The 18,643-nt window shown below is 42.9% G+C and overlaps 1 protein-coding gene across 17 annotated transcripts in view; it reads right to left on the minus strand.

The window, feature by feature from the left end:
* LOC143153680 (protein muscleblind) overlaps positions 1–18,643 on the minus strand; it is a 648,624-nt gene that overhangs the window by 329,477 nt on the left and 300,504 nt on the right. Inside the window, exon 4 of one of the 17 annotated variants that reach the window (XM_076325117.1) lies at positions 12,054–12,191. The exons of the other annotated variants lie outside the window; for them this stretch is intronic. Coding sequence (XP_076181232.1) covers positions 12,108–12,191 — 84 coding nt within the window. The 3' untranslated portion in view covers positions 12,054–12,107. Of the gene's footprint in view, positions 1–12,053; positions 12,192–18,643 lie in introns of those variants that run through there. 17 annotated transcript variants of the gene reach the window in all.

Below are 18,643 nucleotides of genomic sequence, written 5' to 3' on the forward strand. Positions count from 1 at the left end.
CTTCGCAATTTTTAAAGAATTTTTTTTATTCGCGATATTCTACACCGAATCGTGCTATTAAACACCCTGTATCGTAAAATTATAGTTCTCGTTATTAGTTTCCGTGTCTCTGTTCAGGATTATCCGGTCCCCGTGAACTGACGTTACCAAATGATATTATAGGATTGCAATTCCGACTGTACAGATTCATTTCGTAATCTCTAAGGAAATCTCAGCGAGCCGCGTGCTCTCGTAGCCGGTATAATTGACGCCGGTATTTCGCAGAGGATTTTGGAACGCTGACAAGCGACTCTATAGGCCTCGAGGAAGATATTTTCGAAACATGACGTCCATCACCGAACATTCGGATCACCGTGGTTGGGTTGAGCAGATTTTACGCGAAGACAGGAGAAATCCGCAGATGCGAGCGAATATTAATCGTTTCGCTTCTAAATGCGACCGTAGCTTACAAGAATGCAGAAACGATTATTACTATTATAGAAAGATGAATGTATTCTGTATCTAAATACAACCTTTGAAAATATAGAAGGAATTTTGCAACGACACCGCAATAAATATTCCTAAATTGAAACTACGTTAACGGATTGGAAGTATTGTTTCTTTAAAATGGATGTTTATCGTCTATGAAAATCACGAGACATTGAAATAAATTTTAATACTCAAAGTTTTGCTGAGAAATAACACGATAATGAACCATCCATGTTTTTCGAAGCGTTACAGAGTTCCAATTCGATTAAAAATGCTGCTTCAATGGTATTTTAGTAATAATAACTGTAAGCAATTTGGTCGTTATAAAAAAAAGGACGTAAAAGATTACGGAATTAAGTTCAAGGTTTCGTTCGAATATTTGCGTATTACAGGTGTTGATTTAAAATGTTAATCGTGTTCCACCTTTCTCCGTCAAAATAGATTAATATTCAGAGTATTTTTCATACCAATGCCATTTTTTGCCCCACGATATCATTATGTACATAAACAGTCACGATACCGAGAGTTAACCCGATTAATCGTCATCTATTATACACACTATATTCGAGTAAGAACCCTGACTACTTATTCCAGCTAAAGGTCGGACCACCAGGCAGGCAGTCGTCACTTATTTCATCAGCAACGGGGACAGAGAAAATTCTACAGATTGCAAACTTCCTCCGGCTCCCTGATGCGTGCCGACAGGCACGAGACATTCACGTGCGGAGGTAGCTAGCTAACGGCGCACAATGGTCTAAAATTTTAAAAAGCTGCCCGAAATACTAATTTCGTTGTTTCTAATTTACTTCTACGCGCAAAGAAACCATTTTCGAACGAGAAACGTACACGTGCCATTTCCGCGTTAATTTTTAATGCATTTAAACGACGCATCGGTTACGTTCGACTTACGCTTGAACTTTAAGTAAACGGTAAAACAATTGAATTTACTTCGGAAAAATAACAAAGAGATTCAAACGTGAAACAAATCGAGTAGAATATTAAACGCAACGTTCAACGTTTACTCTTCCTCGAGATTCCCTCGATTGCAACTCGTACGAGCTATTTAAGCTAAAAAATAACGAAAAGATTCAAATACGGAAGAAATCGAATAGAATATCAAACGCAACGTCTAACGAATGTTGAAGTAAATACTTTTCCTCGAGACTCCCTCGATTGCGACTTGTACGATTTAAGATAAATGTCCAAGCACATTTATCGAAGGACGAAAAAATTCAGACAGAACTTGTATCTACGCGTTGTCTACAACGCGCGACTCAAGCTTCGTAACGAAACAAAATACGACCGTTGATTCTAAGTTAGAATTTCAACCGTCTCGTCGAATGAACCGACTTTCGAAGCCGGGTGAACTTGTATCGATAACCGTGCGCTATTTCCGACGTCGGTGTTCGAAGTTCGAAAAAGCACATTTGGCCAGTTTTTCTGGCGACGAAGCCGCGCGCGATCCATACTATATTCTTTCGCCCCCTTGACGTTTCTCGGTAATCTACATTTCGTTGGCCAATTGAGCATTCTTTCGGCCCCGATTCCATCGGTTCGTCGAGAGGGCGTCATTAATTTCAGCAGTTGTCAGATGCGGCGCGCAAAGAGACCGAGAACAGCAAAGAGACCGATCGGCGCTGGATACGCTGATCATTGTCGATCGTCGCGCACCGACTCTGCCCGTCCTCGTCTCGCGAGAGGGGAGATGACTGTCAAATTCACGTTTCTCGTTGACGGCCGTAAACTGGATTCAATCGATACGAGAAGCCCGATCTCCATAGCCGCCGGCCCGGGAATATGAACTTTTAAACGGGCCGAGCCTTTGTCGTAAACTCTATTGTCCCCGAAGGTTGCAGCGTCGAGTAAACGTCGACGGGATATGTCGGTGGTATTTTCGCGTTATAAATCCGTGGAATATCTATTTCGTCGGAACGAATTTCGATTCCAAATTAGAGAGGGCAGTTTGGAAAAATATCCCCGAGAAAGGAGACGTGAATCGCGCTTCGTGTTTCCGATCGTGTACACCGGGATGAATCGCTCCGAAATCAAAATTCGCTCCGTGTTCGTTGTATCGCGATGGAAACGAGCATTTCTCGATTCTCCGTATTAACTCGTCCCTCTCACCCCCCAGCTACCGCAATAGTTAATTGTTCCGTGTCGTTGTTCGGGTATGCGGAGTATCGGTGAAACTCGAGACGCGGGAATTTTAGAATTTTTGGTTCCAATTATTGGAATTTTACGATCTAAGATACTTCACCTGTAATTTCGTACTTAACGCCAAAAAGATTTACCATTGAAACGTGTTTATTATTGTTGGTTCAGTGTTCGTTGTATTTTAGACCCTCGCGTCGTAAAATTACGTTTACGTACGCTACTCACTTTGAAATCTTTGTTCACGGGGCTGATCTAATCGAAAAAGCGTTTGGAACGAGTCGGGTCTCTTTTTATTTATCGCGATTACGAATATGATCGTTAATTACGCAACGTTAAGTGGTATTGTATTCGTTGCGGCGAATTTGCTCGTCCAAGCTTTGGAAGATTGGGTACGGTGAAATGTCTGCGAAGGTCAATATACTTGCGATCTATGCGCCAAGTAGTCAGTTGACCTCATTGTCGTTGAATTATATTCCCTTGAGTCGACACCAAACATTCGTTAGGAAAATTTCCGTTATTTTGAGAGATCTTTGGCTTTTCCAATTCGCTGCAAATTTTGAGAACATTTCTTATCCTTTGTTTCACGTTCACAGGGAAAAGATTTCCCAGTTTGTTTTTATTCTTCAAAATCGATGTATCGGTTACGAAGTTGTAACAAGAAACAAGCTTCTCGATGTTCGAATATTATTTTTTTTCCATCTAACGGAAAGCGATTCGATTCGCCTCGGTCCACCCTACTGTTTGCGCGACGAGATTATGCATCTGGCGTTATGTCACAGCGTCCGTGTAAAAAACAATAGAGTGTCTGGCTCGGCCTGTGGTAGCATCTATGTATACACGACTCGGTGGTCGACTAGGAACCATTGCAAACGAGTAAAGATACACTCGAGATACCACGGATACGTGCATCGCTGCGTTTTGTTGTCCGATCGTTCGTTACCTAACGCCACTGATCGCTTTCTAATTCCCTCGAGTACCATCGAAGCGAAAAAATAGCTAAGAATTGTAATATTCATTTCGGACAAACGTTTCGTACGTGCCAACTGTTATCGTCGAACAACGGACGGAAAAAAATGTTCATTCCCTGAGGCTCAACGTACGAAATGTCGCGGTACCGTGTCGACGCGATAATGTCTTTTTACGCGACGAAGGACGTCGATAAAGCGTCGATAAAGGATGCCTTGTTATCGATGGGACAAGCTTCGAAAATAATCTCGGTACGTAATTCGAGTTTCGGTACTCGATGCAAAATTTAAAATTGCAACGTGTCGTTGGAAATCGGTTTTCGTCGACTTCCAAGCGAAAAAGAAACTGCTAATCTGGTTCGGGTACTGTTCGATACGGACAATCATTTTTAGGACTAATCGATCGAGGTAAAAGTGACTTTCTCTCTTAATTATTCAAACTTACGAAAAAACTTATCGAACGACCTAGTAATTAGGTGACACGTTTGTACAAGAATTTTTATTCCAAATGCAATAGTTTTGGCGTAATCGTGTTCCAAAATCAAAGCGTTGCTACTAAACCCCGCACTCCCCTACTTTGAACGTGTCAACGGACACCATGTATAAAAGAAACTATCGCGAAAGTCAACGCGCGGGAGGTTCTCCGTGTTTGTACCTTCTTCTATCGAATTACACGTTACCGCGTAATACAAAACGGTGCCGGAGAACAAACTCCGCGACAAAGAAAACGGACGATCTACGCGAAACGAGGCGCGACTCGTTGGGCTGAAACATTTTCACTTTCGCGCGGCGCAAAAATCGCAAGGATTACGTCATCGGTGCAACGGGGCGATTTGTTGAACGCGTACCTACAAAGAGAGAGAGAGAGAGAGAGAGAGAGAGAGAGAGAGAGAGAGAGAGAGAGAGAGAGAGAGAGAGAGAGAAAGAGAGAGAAATGGAAGAACGAATCGAGCAGGAAGCGAAATCCCGGGGGTGCGCGATGATCGATTGAAACGTTAACGAAATAAAGCGGCGCGCATCAGTCGCCGTGAAATCCGGTCGTCCTCTTTCTGGCTCTCTTGTGTGTCCGCTCAGTGGTGATTAAAATTCGCGGAGGGGAAAGCGGCCGAGCGACGGAGAACGGCGGCGATTCGTGGACGGAACCTCTGGACGAGAGAAGTCAGTGTCGTCGCCTCCCTGAGCGGGGCCACGGGACATTAATCATGCGAAGTGACGCGGAGTGACATCAAACGCGAATTTACAGCGGCCGGGGATAGAGGCGTTCGATTTCATGGGAGGGCGGCTGGCCGTCGCAAAATTTGTCAACCGATTCTTCCTGCCTCCGTCCGACAGCAGATTCGTTATTGCGTATTAAATCTGCGCGCGTGCTCGTCCCACTTCGCGAATCGATTCCCGGCACTACGAGTAAAGATCCCCTGACTCATCCGCGGGAAAAATCACTTTGACGCGGCGCGGCGCGGTGCGGACCGATCGCCGCGTCGAATCGAACCGATCGCTCTTCCCGCGCGTTTTGCGCGTTGCGTTCGAGTAATTGGACGGACGCAATATTTTTCGAATCACTGTGGAAACACCGCGATACCGATCGCTCGAAATCACCGCCGAAACGAGTTTCCGGTAATGGTCGCGGCTATCGATTTCTTTCGACGAAATATTCAATTCGAATAGAGACGAATGGAGTTGTCCGATGGTATCGTAGCGATTCGAGAATCGGAAGGCTGCGTTGCGACTAGCGTCGTACGGCGACAAATCCGATCGAAAGGGACAAAGGACAAGAGAGATATCTCTTTCGAAGACGATACGAGTCTGCATCGAGCTTCAGGCTGCGTTCCAACCAGTGTCGTACAGCGACAAAATCGTTCTTCGATCCAACCGAGCGAGAGAAAGAAACAAAGGATAGAAAAAAATGAATTTTATCCAATCTAAACGCGATAAATTATCGCTCGTTTTTTCGATCGTCGTGATTTCTCGCGTATGTTTTTCTTCGTTCTGCCAATTGAAAACAACCGGAAACAACGAAGACGCACGATACGTTCCCAACTATTCGTCTCGAGAACGCTAACGTACATACCGACGGTACATACTTCGCGCAACGAAAAATATAGAAACGAAGAACTCGCGCGAACGTGACTTCTTTACTAGACGCACACTCGTGCCATTCCGTCGAACTGTATTATTAAGTACGATAATGCATAAAGTTATTTCAGGTGACAAGTATTCTCACCGTTAGCGAACCATCGGAGTCAGAAATAACTCCAGCAGGGAACTCTGAACTCCGGTAGTGGCAGAGTTGAGAAGACGAGACGCACAGAGTGCATTTTGACGAATTCCCCGTACAAGAACGACCAAACTTAAAATTAACGATTTTTGTACGCCAGATGCAAGTTTCCGTATCGTTCGGAGGCATTTCCACTTTCGTATCGCGAAAAGGAAAATTTCTCGATTCTTTGTCGTCGCAAAGGTGGCGTAACCCCTCGAAGAAACGATCGGAAGCTTCGGCCATCGAGAAAGTTGCACGACTCGTCCGGAGAATCTCCTCGTTCGAAAGTTTGTCGTTTTCGGTCCAAGACTCGGCCGTGGTGCTGTTTCACGCGAGAAGCGTTGCCACTGTCGTAGGAACGCGAGGTGGTCCCTTGGCGTGCGTGCGACCTCGCGTTTTCCCAACCCCCTTCGCCAGCTCCCTGCCTCTCCTGCGCTTTATCAACGTAAAATTGCGCGCCGAGAAAGCAAAGTTAATATCTGCCGTATAACGGCTGCCTCGCGGCAGGGAAGAATAAAGCGCGCCACGCTCGACCGACTTTTGTATCGCGTCTCGATCTCTCGACCCTCCTTCGGAACCTATAAAGCTCGACCCGCGCGACCGCGAGAGTTTGCGAGCCGAGTTTTCACGACACGGTTACGGGCACGCGATCCGCCACGTTCGAGACAAAAAGAGAGGGAAAGAGAGAGAGAGAGAGAGAGAGAGAGAGAGAGAGAGAGAGAGAGAGAGAGAGAGAGAGAGAGAGAGAGAGAGAGAGAGAGAGAGCAAGTTCTCCGGAATCCGCGGTCACGGATATCACTTCGTCGCGCACATCCCCTCGTTACGCGACTTTCCAACTTGTAATCCCATTTCGCGACTAAAACGGAAGGCTTCTATATTTCATTACCGACCGATCGATCCACGAACGGTATTTAGCGATTTACGTTTCATTTCGTATCCGGTTAAACTTTTCGAGCACTCGACCCACTTGTGCCCGACTATAAAAATGCTCCCCGCGACGTTTATTTGAAATTTTTGCGCAGAAATTCGCAATATTCCCCCTCGTACCGGGGACACGATTCCAATGGTATTCCCGAATACGTTCCACGCATGCGCGTACTACAGCGAAACCGTGTACACGCGGGCCGCGTGTGTCGCAAACTAGGTTGCCTGTCGTTACCCCAACGAAACACGTGTGCCGTTGTATCGAACTATATTATTAAGTACAATAATGCATAAAGTTATTTCACGCGATACTCCCGTCGCACCGACAATCACCGCGCTGCAACGATTTAGAAAATATCGTGCAGCGATTCTCGCGGACGAAACGAATTGCCAATGGAACATTTTACGAAGAAAAAAAACCGAACGAGACAAACGAGTTTAGAACGGAGCCATATCGTGGTAATTTTTCGCTCGGATTGTTCGAAACGGTATTCGGTGTGTTACAATTTCTTGTAACTTTTAACACGACCCCGCGAATGTACGAAATAAAATAAAACGAACAATGAGATAAGAGTAATCGCTGAATATCCAGTTAGCGAAATAATCCAAATGAAAGCGAATGCGTGAAATAAAATAAAGTAAAATAAATAATGGAATAAATTCTAACGATCTCGGTTGTTCGACATTGAACACTTTGATCGCGCGCACAGGGGTGTGAATCGAACCAACAACGGATCGCACGATTCGCGAAAAACGCGGAGTAAGGGATAAACGGTCGGTGATTAACTTCGTTTCGCGTTCGTAGCGATATTCATACCGAGAAAACAGACTCATTTGCACTCGCGAACGCGATACTTCCGCGAAAGTTTCCCCCGTTCTTACGCTGCAACGACAATTCGCAACTCGTAAGCCGAAGAAACCGACGACAGTACGAGAAAGTGGAGAACACGGGAGGAAGTTGAACGAAGGAAATGGTGGGAGGACGTGGTAAAGTGGATAGTAATAAGACAGCGACTAATCTCAGTTAAGAAGAGTAAATAATCAAGCGGAGTGAATGACTGGCAATTTAATCAGACGCTGGCCAAGATTTTGAATTAAACGAGGGTGCCCATTTAATCTGGACAGCAAATTCAAGCTCTGCCGGGCTGCTAATTCCCGGGGAAAAATTCATTTTACATTTTTAATCTCTTATTTCGACTCAATTCGCCCGTTCGCGCACCATTTATATCCGACGTTCGCGTTTTATTCCCCCCTTTTGGCGAAACATAATACTTTATCAACGGTAGCCGGGACTCGCTTAGAAACTGGGTGGTTATACTTCTCTTTTCCGGGCCACCGGGTAGCGAAATTGCAATTCAGTTCGCTGAGTAATGTATGAAAACGTGCTCCTCCAAAAATGATACGCGTCCGAGAAGAGACCCGATGGTTTTTAAATGCATAATTCAAACGTTATCGCGAACGTTGCGACGAACTTTGGAAAATATGGACTTCGAGGGGCAGACGTTTTTCCCAAAACGATTAGCAACGTTGTATTTTCCGTATCGTGTGAAACTAGACCGCAGCTTCGTATTTCCAGAGTACACGGAACTCGTTTGTAACGACTAAAGGAGTTTGGAACAAAACTCCTGGACGCTGACGATATTTAATTCGTACGTCGAGAGATCTCCGATCTACGGTATGCGGTTACGATACAAGCGATACGAGAAAACAGATATAATTTCGAATAGAATCGAGTTTGTTCGATTTCGTGTATCCCGGGAAGGTAGTGAATTTATTTCACGAATGGACGAGCCTCTCGTGTGTCGTCGAACGTGGAAAAGAAACGGTATTCACCGAGAGCGAGATAGACGCAAAAACTTTGTAGAATAAAAATTGTTACATTTTCTGGTACAACTTCGCGAGAATGCGAGAATATTACCAATGGATTCGTAAGATTTTCCCGGTGAAAAGGAGTCCAAACACGACGTCACTCCGACTACTTTTAATTATACGTATATCGTACGAATTATCGTTTTTGAAAAAAATTTTGATCGCGTGTAATTAAAAGTAATCAAAATAAGGTCGCGTTTAGGTTCGATTCCACCGGAAAAATCTCGATAATCCGTTGATAATATCCCCGCGAAGAACAAACGAAAAATGTAAAAAGTTTAATCTCTATCGGTGAATATAATTCAAATTTGCTGAAAAACCAAAGAGTGGCGGGGACGATTCCATTTCGTCCAGCTGAGGAAAAAAGATTGCTTCGCGTAATCGGGAACGAGTGTAATTGTACAATCTAACTTCTTCCATACCGATTACTGTAATTATATTTTACGCGTATCGTACACACAATTGTATTACCTAGTTTTATATTTCGTACCGATTGGTCTTTCGTTCTTATATTTCGCACATTTAGGATCGATGCCTACCCAAGTTTCTACGGTACTGGAATTCATCGGTATTTATGGCAAAAGTATCGGTATCAAAAATTGATACCACGTACGTACGTGCCGCTGCAATTGATACGATACTTTAGCGTAGGTCTCGAAACAGTTCAATGTAAAGTGAAACTTCATCGCACGGTATTCGTATTATCCATACGGCATTGGTTCCATCGTTCGACGATCGATCTGTCCCTATTAACGCGAATAAAACAATACGGCCGGAAAAAATGAGAAAGTCCAAGGTTTTCCGATTATTGGCATCTATCGTCGTCTGGACCAGCGTTTACCGATGATGGCATCCGGGTTATCGTTGCACAGCGGACGACGAAATGCTTCAAGATCGTAAACAATCGAGGCTCGTTACCAGAACGGTAACTCGATAGCCGCTTCTTAATGAGCGTTTTCAGCGCTCTCCTGAAGAAGTATTTGCACAAAGCTGCGCGGCTAATCGGAGCCTAATTAAATAAAGAAGGGACGTAGCTACGGATAAGAATGAAAAACAAACGAGTAACCAGGTAAATAGCTGTTAACGAACCGTTTGTTTGGAGCGGCACTACAGAAGAATCGTTATTTTTATTTTAAAACGATTAAAACGGCGCGCTAATAACCGGACGATTCGTCGTCGTTGACGAACCGTTGGATCGATTAACGAATTCCTCCGGAGTACAAAGGAAGACATTGTCTTGAAAATTTCGCGACAAAATCACGTTGATACCAACGCGTTGAATTATCGACGTTCGAAAAGTATTACAGGGACAAAGAAAGATCAGTTTTCGTGTCGAGGTGAATACGATGGTACCGATAAATACTCGAATGTGGACGGTATCGAGTAGGTTTTGTTCAGTATCGGCCTTAACGAAGCTCGACCGAAACGTCCGACACCGTACGACTCGCAGTTTCTTCAAGGACTGTCCTTTCCTTCTGCCTACGATACCTCGCGGATGGAACTATTTTTGTATTTTCGGAGATATCGCGTCCTGGAGCGATACTGGAATCGTCTACGGGGTGCTTTCAAAATAATATCACCTTCAGAAATGTGTTCCAATCGTTGCGATTATATTGCGAATACCGTGCATTTATAGAGTACGTTGATACGAAAAGAAAGAAATATACAAAACGTACGTAAATTAATATTTAGCAAATTGATATAATATTAATATTTCATTTCGCACAAGTGCATCCATTCTGTACAGGTACGTGTCACGTGTCACGTGTCACGTGTCATTTTCATATTCTCGTATGCCACAAATGTGTAAAACGTAACGATGAAAATGTCTCCTCGTACCATACCTACTGTGTCACGGTGTACTTGGTTTGGGACCACCGTAGTCGAACTTCCAAGCGTCCTGACGGGAAACAAAAATTGCTAAAACCGATCCGAAAGATATCGAGAAGTCGCAAAAAGACGGCGAACCCAACGATGACGTAACACAAGTCGAAGTTTTACAAGCGAAAACAAACGAACCGATATCTCGGTTTAATTCTCCGTCGTCAACGGTCGAGGTAAAAAGTTACAGGCAACGTTAGAGCATTTTCTTGCTCATATTTTTCGTCCAAATATTGACTCGAACGGAAGCAGCTGGCAAATTTACCAGGTTCCGAGTCAACAGTTTCCTCGGATGTTCACCGAAACTCGAGAAAAACCGAGGCTGCCCCAGGTACAAAAGCCCCTCTACCGGCCAAGATAATGACTTCGCGATTTTTAAGAAGGTCGTGGGAAGAGGAACGAGCAAGCGCTCACGATTCGTGTTATCTCGTTCTATTGGTGAGCCGGGGCCGTCCCTTCGAGCGAGACCCTTAAAACGAACCTTCCCAAATTAGGCGCCGAATTCTCACCCGGCCGGCACCTCGGTTGCCCTTTCTGCTCCCGTGCACGTGGAGCGGAGTCAACGGCCCGTTATCGTCCGCAGAAATCGAGAGGCAGACGTTGCCCGAGACCACCTACGCTTCCCACGCCTCGCCAGTTCGCCTTGCCCCTCGAGCAAAACGGACGAAGAAACCGAGAAAACTCTGCTTCGACCACTGCCCCGAACCTCCTAGCCTCGCGTGTCTCGAGACGGTGCGTTTACATTTAGCGAACGACGATCAACCATTCGGACCGAACACCGAATTTTCTACAGCTCGACGACTCAGAAGTGATACCTCGGAGAGGAGCCTGACCGTAGTGGGGATGAAACTGGACGTATGTCGAGCCGTAGAATCATCGAAGCAGTTATCGAGTGTCTCGAGTCGGTCTATTTACTTTTGCCGAATTACGGTCAACGAATCGGACCGAACAGCGAATCTTCTACAGCTCGACGATTTAGAAGCGATTCCCGAGTGAGGAGCCTAAGCGCGGTGGGGACCAAACTGGGCGTCGAGACGTAGAATTACCTATGCAGTTATCGAGTGTCGTCCGGTACTATCGAAGCTGGTGTGTACCAAAGTAGAGAGACGATGCGGCGATCCAAAAAGGACTCGAAACACTTTTTGCACTTTTTAATACCGTAGCGTTATATTTGTGTCGTTTAAGAATGAATCGTTTTGTACGAAGTGAATAAAGCTAGTTACACAGCTGAGTTCCTTTGTCGAAAATATTAATTCAAAACCAAACGAGCTTCTTACTTTTATCTTCGAAAGTGACTTTCAACTCTTTGTATTGTGTTTCGTATTGGCCTATATGTCGCGATCCATCCGAAACAAAGTACGTAATATAATTATGTAAAAATTACGTTCGACGCTAGGGACACGATCGATTATTTGACATAAACATCGAACGGTGCGATGGAACGATATAGACAAAAGTTATTTTCTTCTTCGAGAAAATATTTTCAAATACATGTCGTTTGAGCCTGATATTTCGCTGATTCTCGAATACTCGAAATCCATTAATTATTTAGGGCAGTACGTAAATATATCTGACCTGGGTTATCTTGTTCACCTGCGCGGAGAATCAATCTCCGTTTTCTTTGGATCGTGTATCGAATTAAAACGTACCGCGGATACTTTGAAAGTTCTTACCTGCAACAAAAAAAAGAAAAATTCACGTAAATACAGTGGATCAAAAACAGGGATCGTATTTACAAATTTTCTTTACGAATAAATTCGCGGTCAACAATCGTACAAAGCTGAAAGCATTTTGAAACATGTGAAAATGAGAGATTCTGTCAGCGGAAGCTTTAATATAAAGGATGCAAATGATCAATGAATTAATTGTACAGCTAATTACCTCATCTGCTGTTGAAGTTGAACGAAAAAGCTTAACGCAATGCCCAATGGTTTCATAATATTCAATACAATCGGAGTCATTAATATTTTAGCAAGTAACAATTCCAAACAAAATGTATAAGCGTAAAATACATATTATTAAGTGAATTCATTAATGTAAAAATTAATTCACGACAATGCTTTGATATTCTAGATAAAAGCAAAATCGACAGAACGCGACAATTCGTTCTCGAATTCAACGATGGAAGTAACAATGGAGGTAGAGTAGCGAATACACTTTGGAATATTAAAGCTTTCGATAAAGACCACGCGGTAATATTCAGTTTACAGTAAAATCATAAGACGGTGTCCTCCGAGCGAAATAAAAACTGGCGCGAAATTTAAACGACGATTAAACGCGCGAGTTGATATGCTCCGATCTACGTTCGACTTATTAAATACGAAATTAAGGTACGAAACTAGGTACAATATTTGTTTCGAATCGCCAAAGGTTCTATTTATTCGCAGTGCATCATCGTGCGAAGTCGTCGTACGATTAATTCGCGATTATTCGGCGAACGCAATAACTCATCGTCGAAAGTAATTTACGCTCGCTTCGAGCCGAGCGGGTCGGCTCGGCGTGGTGTCGTGCTGTATTTCTTCGAGGCTGCGAGATAGGAAGCAGAACGAAGGGAACATTGAAAGTCAGGGCGCGGCATCGCGCGAAAAACGATCTTCGTGTATCGCCAGGTGACTCGGTAGTCCCAGCACGCTCGTCCGTGTTCGCTCGAGAAATCACGAAGGCCACGCGGAAAGAAGCAAACAAAGAACGAAATAAGTTTATCGCGCACCGCCGGCTGTACGTTCCGCTTCCCGGCGAGAATGAGGAAAATATCATTCGACTTGACGCGGGATAACCATACGTTTGCCTGACGCGTCGTGTACGTTGATAAAGTTACCGCGGTTCCTGTCCAACTTCAAAACGCGCGGTTTCGACGAAACGGAGTTATCTTCGAACCGGTGCTATACGAGACAATTTTAATCGCGAAGGATTTTCACTGACATCGGAACCACTCGACCCTCCGATCGTAACCTGCGCTCGCAGGATGCTACATCACAGATCCCTCTTGTTTCGCGACAAACTTTAAGGGAGGATACCATTCCGACGAGTCAAAAAAATTCAATTTTTTTCTTATTTTCTTGAAGTTTAAAGTGTGTAGACCGTTACGTCGAAAAGATATTTCGAAATTCAAACACTCGGCGAAGTTGCAGCGATACATACTACATGGGTAAACTTGCTTTACCCATTTCTCGAAACTTGTTTTTTTTTCGATACGGTCGACGGGAAATCACCGGAACTACGTATCCGATTTATTTCAAATTTTATGGAGATATTTTCCATAGAGTATTCTACAATGTGGCGTACGATCTTTTTGATATGTTAATTATTTAATTTTTTGTAAACGTTTAAAATCGTTTTTTTTTTTTGGATATAAATGATTGTTTTTTTCTTCAAACTTCGACCATTTCTACAATTATTAACATTTCGAAAAATTGTACGCTACATTTTAGACAATAGTCTCTAGTTTATGAATCGACAACATCTTTTTATTTCAAATCTCCCTGTTCTTGGCAACTGTGGTAACCAACAAACAATGTTTCACCAGGAGGGATTTTTACTTTCGCAAAATTGTAAAATTAAGCTAAAAGTTATGTTTATATTGTCCGAAAAAGACTACATTTTTCGTTTAGTAACTACTTAGAAAAAAAATTCGCAAAATTTACCCATTTTTTGACGTCTCAGAGTGGTATCTCTCCTTAAGTGTGACCACTCGATATATTTTAATACCTCGGTATTAAATACACTTACTGTATATTTTTAATTTGTGTATATTGCAATGGACACTGTTCGTTCACGGATGAAATCATTGAGGAGGCTTGAAGATGAATTTAAATTTTTTACGATAGAATGCAACTAAGTAATACATTTTGAGAGTAAAAGTATCGAGTTACTTCCACCCTAAACCTAATGTCTTCCGAGATACTCGGCTTCTAAAGCAACATTAATAGCACACCAACGTCAACAATTCCTAAAATAGTCACGCAACACGCCGTATGACAAGTCTAATATTTCGGTAGCTAAATATCTCCGGCACTATTAATTTTAGCACCTTCGTACTTTTATTTTCTAAATTTACCGCACCGCCCACTAATCTTTGGATATTTTTGCTTCTTTCGTCTGTAAACCAACAGTAGATAGATGTTACAATGTGTCCTGATATGGGTCTAAATAGTTTCTTTTATATCTTATCAAGTTTCGGATATTACTCGGTCACTTTACGTATACGTGACGTACAATGTTCCAAATGTTCCATTACAGTATATTGAAAATGTTATTTTAAAAACATCTTAGTTCGGTAAAAGTTCTCATCTACTTGCAAATATAGAATGTATTGGAACAGAAAAATAATATTTAAACGAAAAATGTTTCATTCGCGGTGGAAGGATTAAACTGATTTTGAACGTCCAACTGCCCCGTTTTACTGTTTGAAATATCGTTTCCGTCATTCGAGACATTCTTGAAAAGCTTTTCTCTATTTCCAGTATTTCAATTGTCGGTCTTCCGAAAACTGTCGACGTGTCCGTTGTTGCAAGATAAATTAAATAAGTACTTCCGCGATTTAATAATCATCGGGGTTCAGATTTCGGTCTCGGTAAAAGATTCAGATTTAGTATGTACATACCCGCCAACTCCTGATAGAATAATACAAATGTCTCGACTAAAACCATGTCAAAATAGATTGGAGTTATTTAAATTAACGAAACCGGATTGATAATTCTAAGAAAACGGAATTATATCAGACATTTCGTTCTTTTTGAAAATGCTAAATTCTTGCATAATAATGTTTCAACAGGTTTATACAATCGAAACTTATAATTAAACTGTGTTAACAAGACTTCCTGCGTCCTAGATTTCAACATTATTTCTTGTATTATGTATTCGTAAAAAGAGAATTTAATATCGTTTACCAACTTTACGGTAAAATCCTTAACGTATAATACAATGTACATTTTCTCTGTAATTACGGAATTAATAAACGTTAGTTTCGTTTCATAATGTCAATTCTCATTGGAATTAATAGTAACATTACCGTATATGTAAATTGTATCTAATGAACCGAGCGGTCAATTAAAACAGGACAAAATTGAATGGTCGTGTTATAAAGAACAGATTATAAATAATTCATTTGTGATTAATATTTAGCGATAGTGTGCCTGTCGTTGAAATTACTGCTTTCAAACGTCGTGATATAATGTTTATCAGTTCGATGTAATCTTCCCTGACGTTTTCAATTGTTGAATGCAAACTATGAGATAATTCCGTTTTCTATATCTCTTGTCCAATAGTTGGAACGCAGTGGGCTTTACGAATTCGCTATTGGATTCGTATCTATTCTTCGTAACAGTCGTTCGAGTTACTTTACATTAGAATCTTTAAAAACATTTTACTTTTCTCGACTGTACGTTTTGGATCGTTCTCTAGTTGGGATATAAATTCCTTGTCGAGATCCATTTTCAATGTTGTCTCTTGTAAATTTTTCCTCTTTTGCATCGATGCGCTTCGCTGAATTCATTGTTCCGTCTATTAACGTTACAGTACCAATGTCTTCTCGTGAAAAACATCCACGTACCATAAAATTTCTCGATCGAACACTACAGTTGTCATCGTATATTGTTTCTTCGATGGTTCGTTAGCTTTTCTCCACACCTGTTGCTTCTCTTTTACTTGCCGCAATTTAAATTTGTTTCGAATGCCTCGCGTTTCGTTCATTTACAAAACGACGTTAACATATTTGTATATTTTTTTAACAAAACCGTTCCTTCGTATTTGTTCGATCGATAAACGGTTTATCGTCTCTACCGCATTTTAATCCAAGCCTCGTTGCGTAGTACGGTAATTCTCGCTTTATTGTGATAATTTTTACATCGGATTCAAGTAACGGAATCATCACCGTCCACTGTTTATGTTTATGCAGCGCGAGCAACCCCGTGGATACACGCGGACGACGACCGCGGGCGGTAGCGATCGTTATCGTGCGGCAGAATGAATTTCAACGAAATTTTAAACTTGACATTTTTTGCATTTCTCGTCGTATCTTCGTCAAAATATCGCCAATAGATTCGCAAAGTTTTCCCAATGAAAACGAATCCAAACGCGACGTTGATCGAAGACTCGCAGATTCCCGTAATATCAAAAGTGAATTAAAAATAATCCTCGCTATTCGTATTCCTAAATACAACAGTTTCAACCGATTACGTTGTACCGACACTGACTCATTAATTATTCCCAAACATTTTTGTTCAACCGTTTGCAATCTTCTTCGAAACCCTCGAAACGGAACCATCCGCGTTAAAAGCAACAAAAGCAACATCGAAATAACCTCCAAATGAACGTTACTTACACGGTGAAATGCAATTATAAACCATTTACGAGCGTAATCGGTATACACACTCGATAATTAATATAAAATATAAACACGTCCGAGGAGGAACCGTCTCAAAGTTTACCGGGCGTGCAACCCCCGAAACATGGTTCGCGATAAAATATTCCAAACGTTCCGCATGTTCGCAATGTTGTACGTTGAATTTTTATCTCACGGTCGCGCTAGATAAACACAAACAGCGGCGGAGATAATTCCGTTACTCGATTCCGGGGTAAAAATTGTCACTCGAGAGCGGGCATTACGAAAATAAGTCAGGAACGGGTAAAATAAAATAAAAATAGAAAAGAATGAATCTCCCGGAATCGTACACACCTAAGAAAAGAACACTATCGACGAATCCAACAACCGTGCAAATGGTGCGGGAAGATGCACGAGCGAGGCGCGAGAGATCACGTTTATTCGTTACGGAAATAAGTCAGGAACGGGAAAAATCGAATAAAAATAAAGAAAAAAATCAGACTCTCAGGATCGTGCACACCTAGGGAAAAAGCACCGTCGACGAATCCAAGAACCGAGCACAAGGTGCGGGAAAATCGACGATCGAAGCGCTCGCTGACCAGGATGAGTATTATTTCCAGCGAGGGCACGGGATTCGAGCGGCAACAGCATTACCGCGTGATTTTTCTCGAAACGACGCGACCGGAGGCGTCAGAGCCAGCGGCCAGGTAAAGAGGGGCGGTGCATGTACGCGCGAGCGGTCGCTGTAACAGGAGGCGTACGATGTGATTTGTGAGCGGGCTGAAGCGTTTCGCCGCGATTCCCGTCATTCCGTGATGCATCGCTGCGGCACGCGTCTGATGACACAGCTACCACGGTCACGCGCCCGTCTATTCGTGTGCCCGTACACCCGTCGCGCCGGGACGTGTGCGCACGGAAGTTCACGCGAGTCCTACTGAATGCGACCGTGTAAACGCGGACTTCTCAGAACCGAGTCGAACACGGCTCTGTGAAATAAACCGCGCATAAATAGCCATTTACCCTGTCGAGCGAGAGGTGTCGATATCGAACCAGAGAGCTTCTACGGGTGCGAGTCTCTCGTCAATTGACTCAAAGACTGCCGCCTGAACACGCTGCCAATGATCCGTGTTTGCGTACAGAGTGTTCAACAAGGACAGAACCGAACTTGTACCGTTACCATCGCATTGGTAAAAAAATGTTCACCTGTGGATCTACTATCGTTTATTAGATATTTAATCGTACAGTATACATTGCAATTAACGTGTATAGATTTTCTAGATTATACGATACGCATCTTGTGTGTCCATCTTTCGCAAGAATTCTCGAACGTTTGGTATAACTGCGGTAGGAAACAATAAAAATCTACATAGATTTATACCACTCGGCCTCGATAATACGTAGTACGAGTTCGATCCTGGCCTCTTTTGAAAACTTTATGCGTCGATGAAGCGAGTCTTTCGAACCCTGTACATCGACCGATCGACGACTGTTGCAACGGAGATCGTTGTACTTGTAACGTTTGTGAATTAAAAAGGAGACTCGCGAGATTGTCTCTGAGGTGTTCGAGCGGTGTCTTTGAGTCCACTGGCGAGAGAATTATCCTGTATCGTCCTTTTAGCGCAATTGATTATCCGTGCGATTGCAAATTAGGAACGAAACAAGTTTCCACGTTGTACGCTACACGATGGAACCTCGATTATTGCACGAGAGCCGCGCTCGTTACATCGCGTTGACAAGTGGAAGGGATGGTCACTTAGCAACGAGTGAAATTGGAGGGAGAAGTATCTAGCAGTAGTGGCCGCG

Source organism: Ptiloglossa arizonensis, chromosome 13 (assembly GCF_051014685.1).
Source record: "Ptiloglossa arizonensis isolate GNS036 chromosome 13, iyPtiAriz1_principal, whole genome shotgun sequence".
In the NCBI taxonomy this organism is placed as follows: Eukaryota; Metazoa; Arthropoda; class Insecta; order Hymenoptera; family Colletidae; genus Ptiloglossa; species Ptiloglossa arizonensis.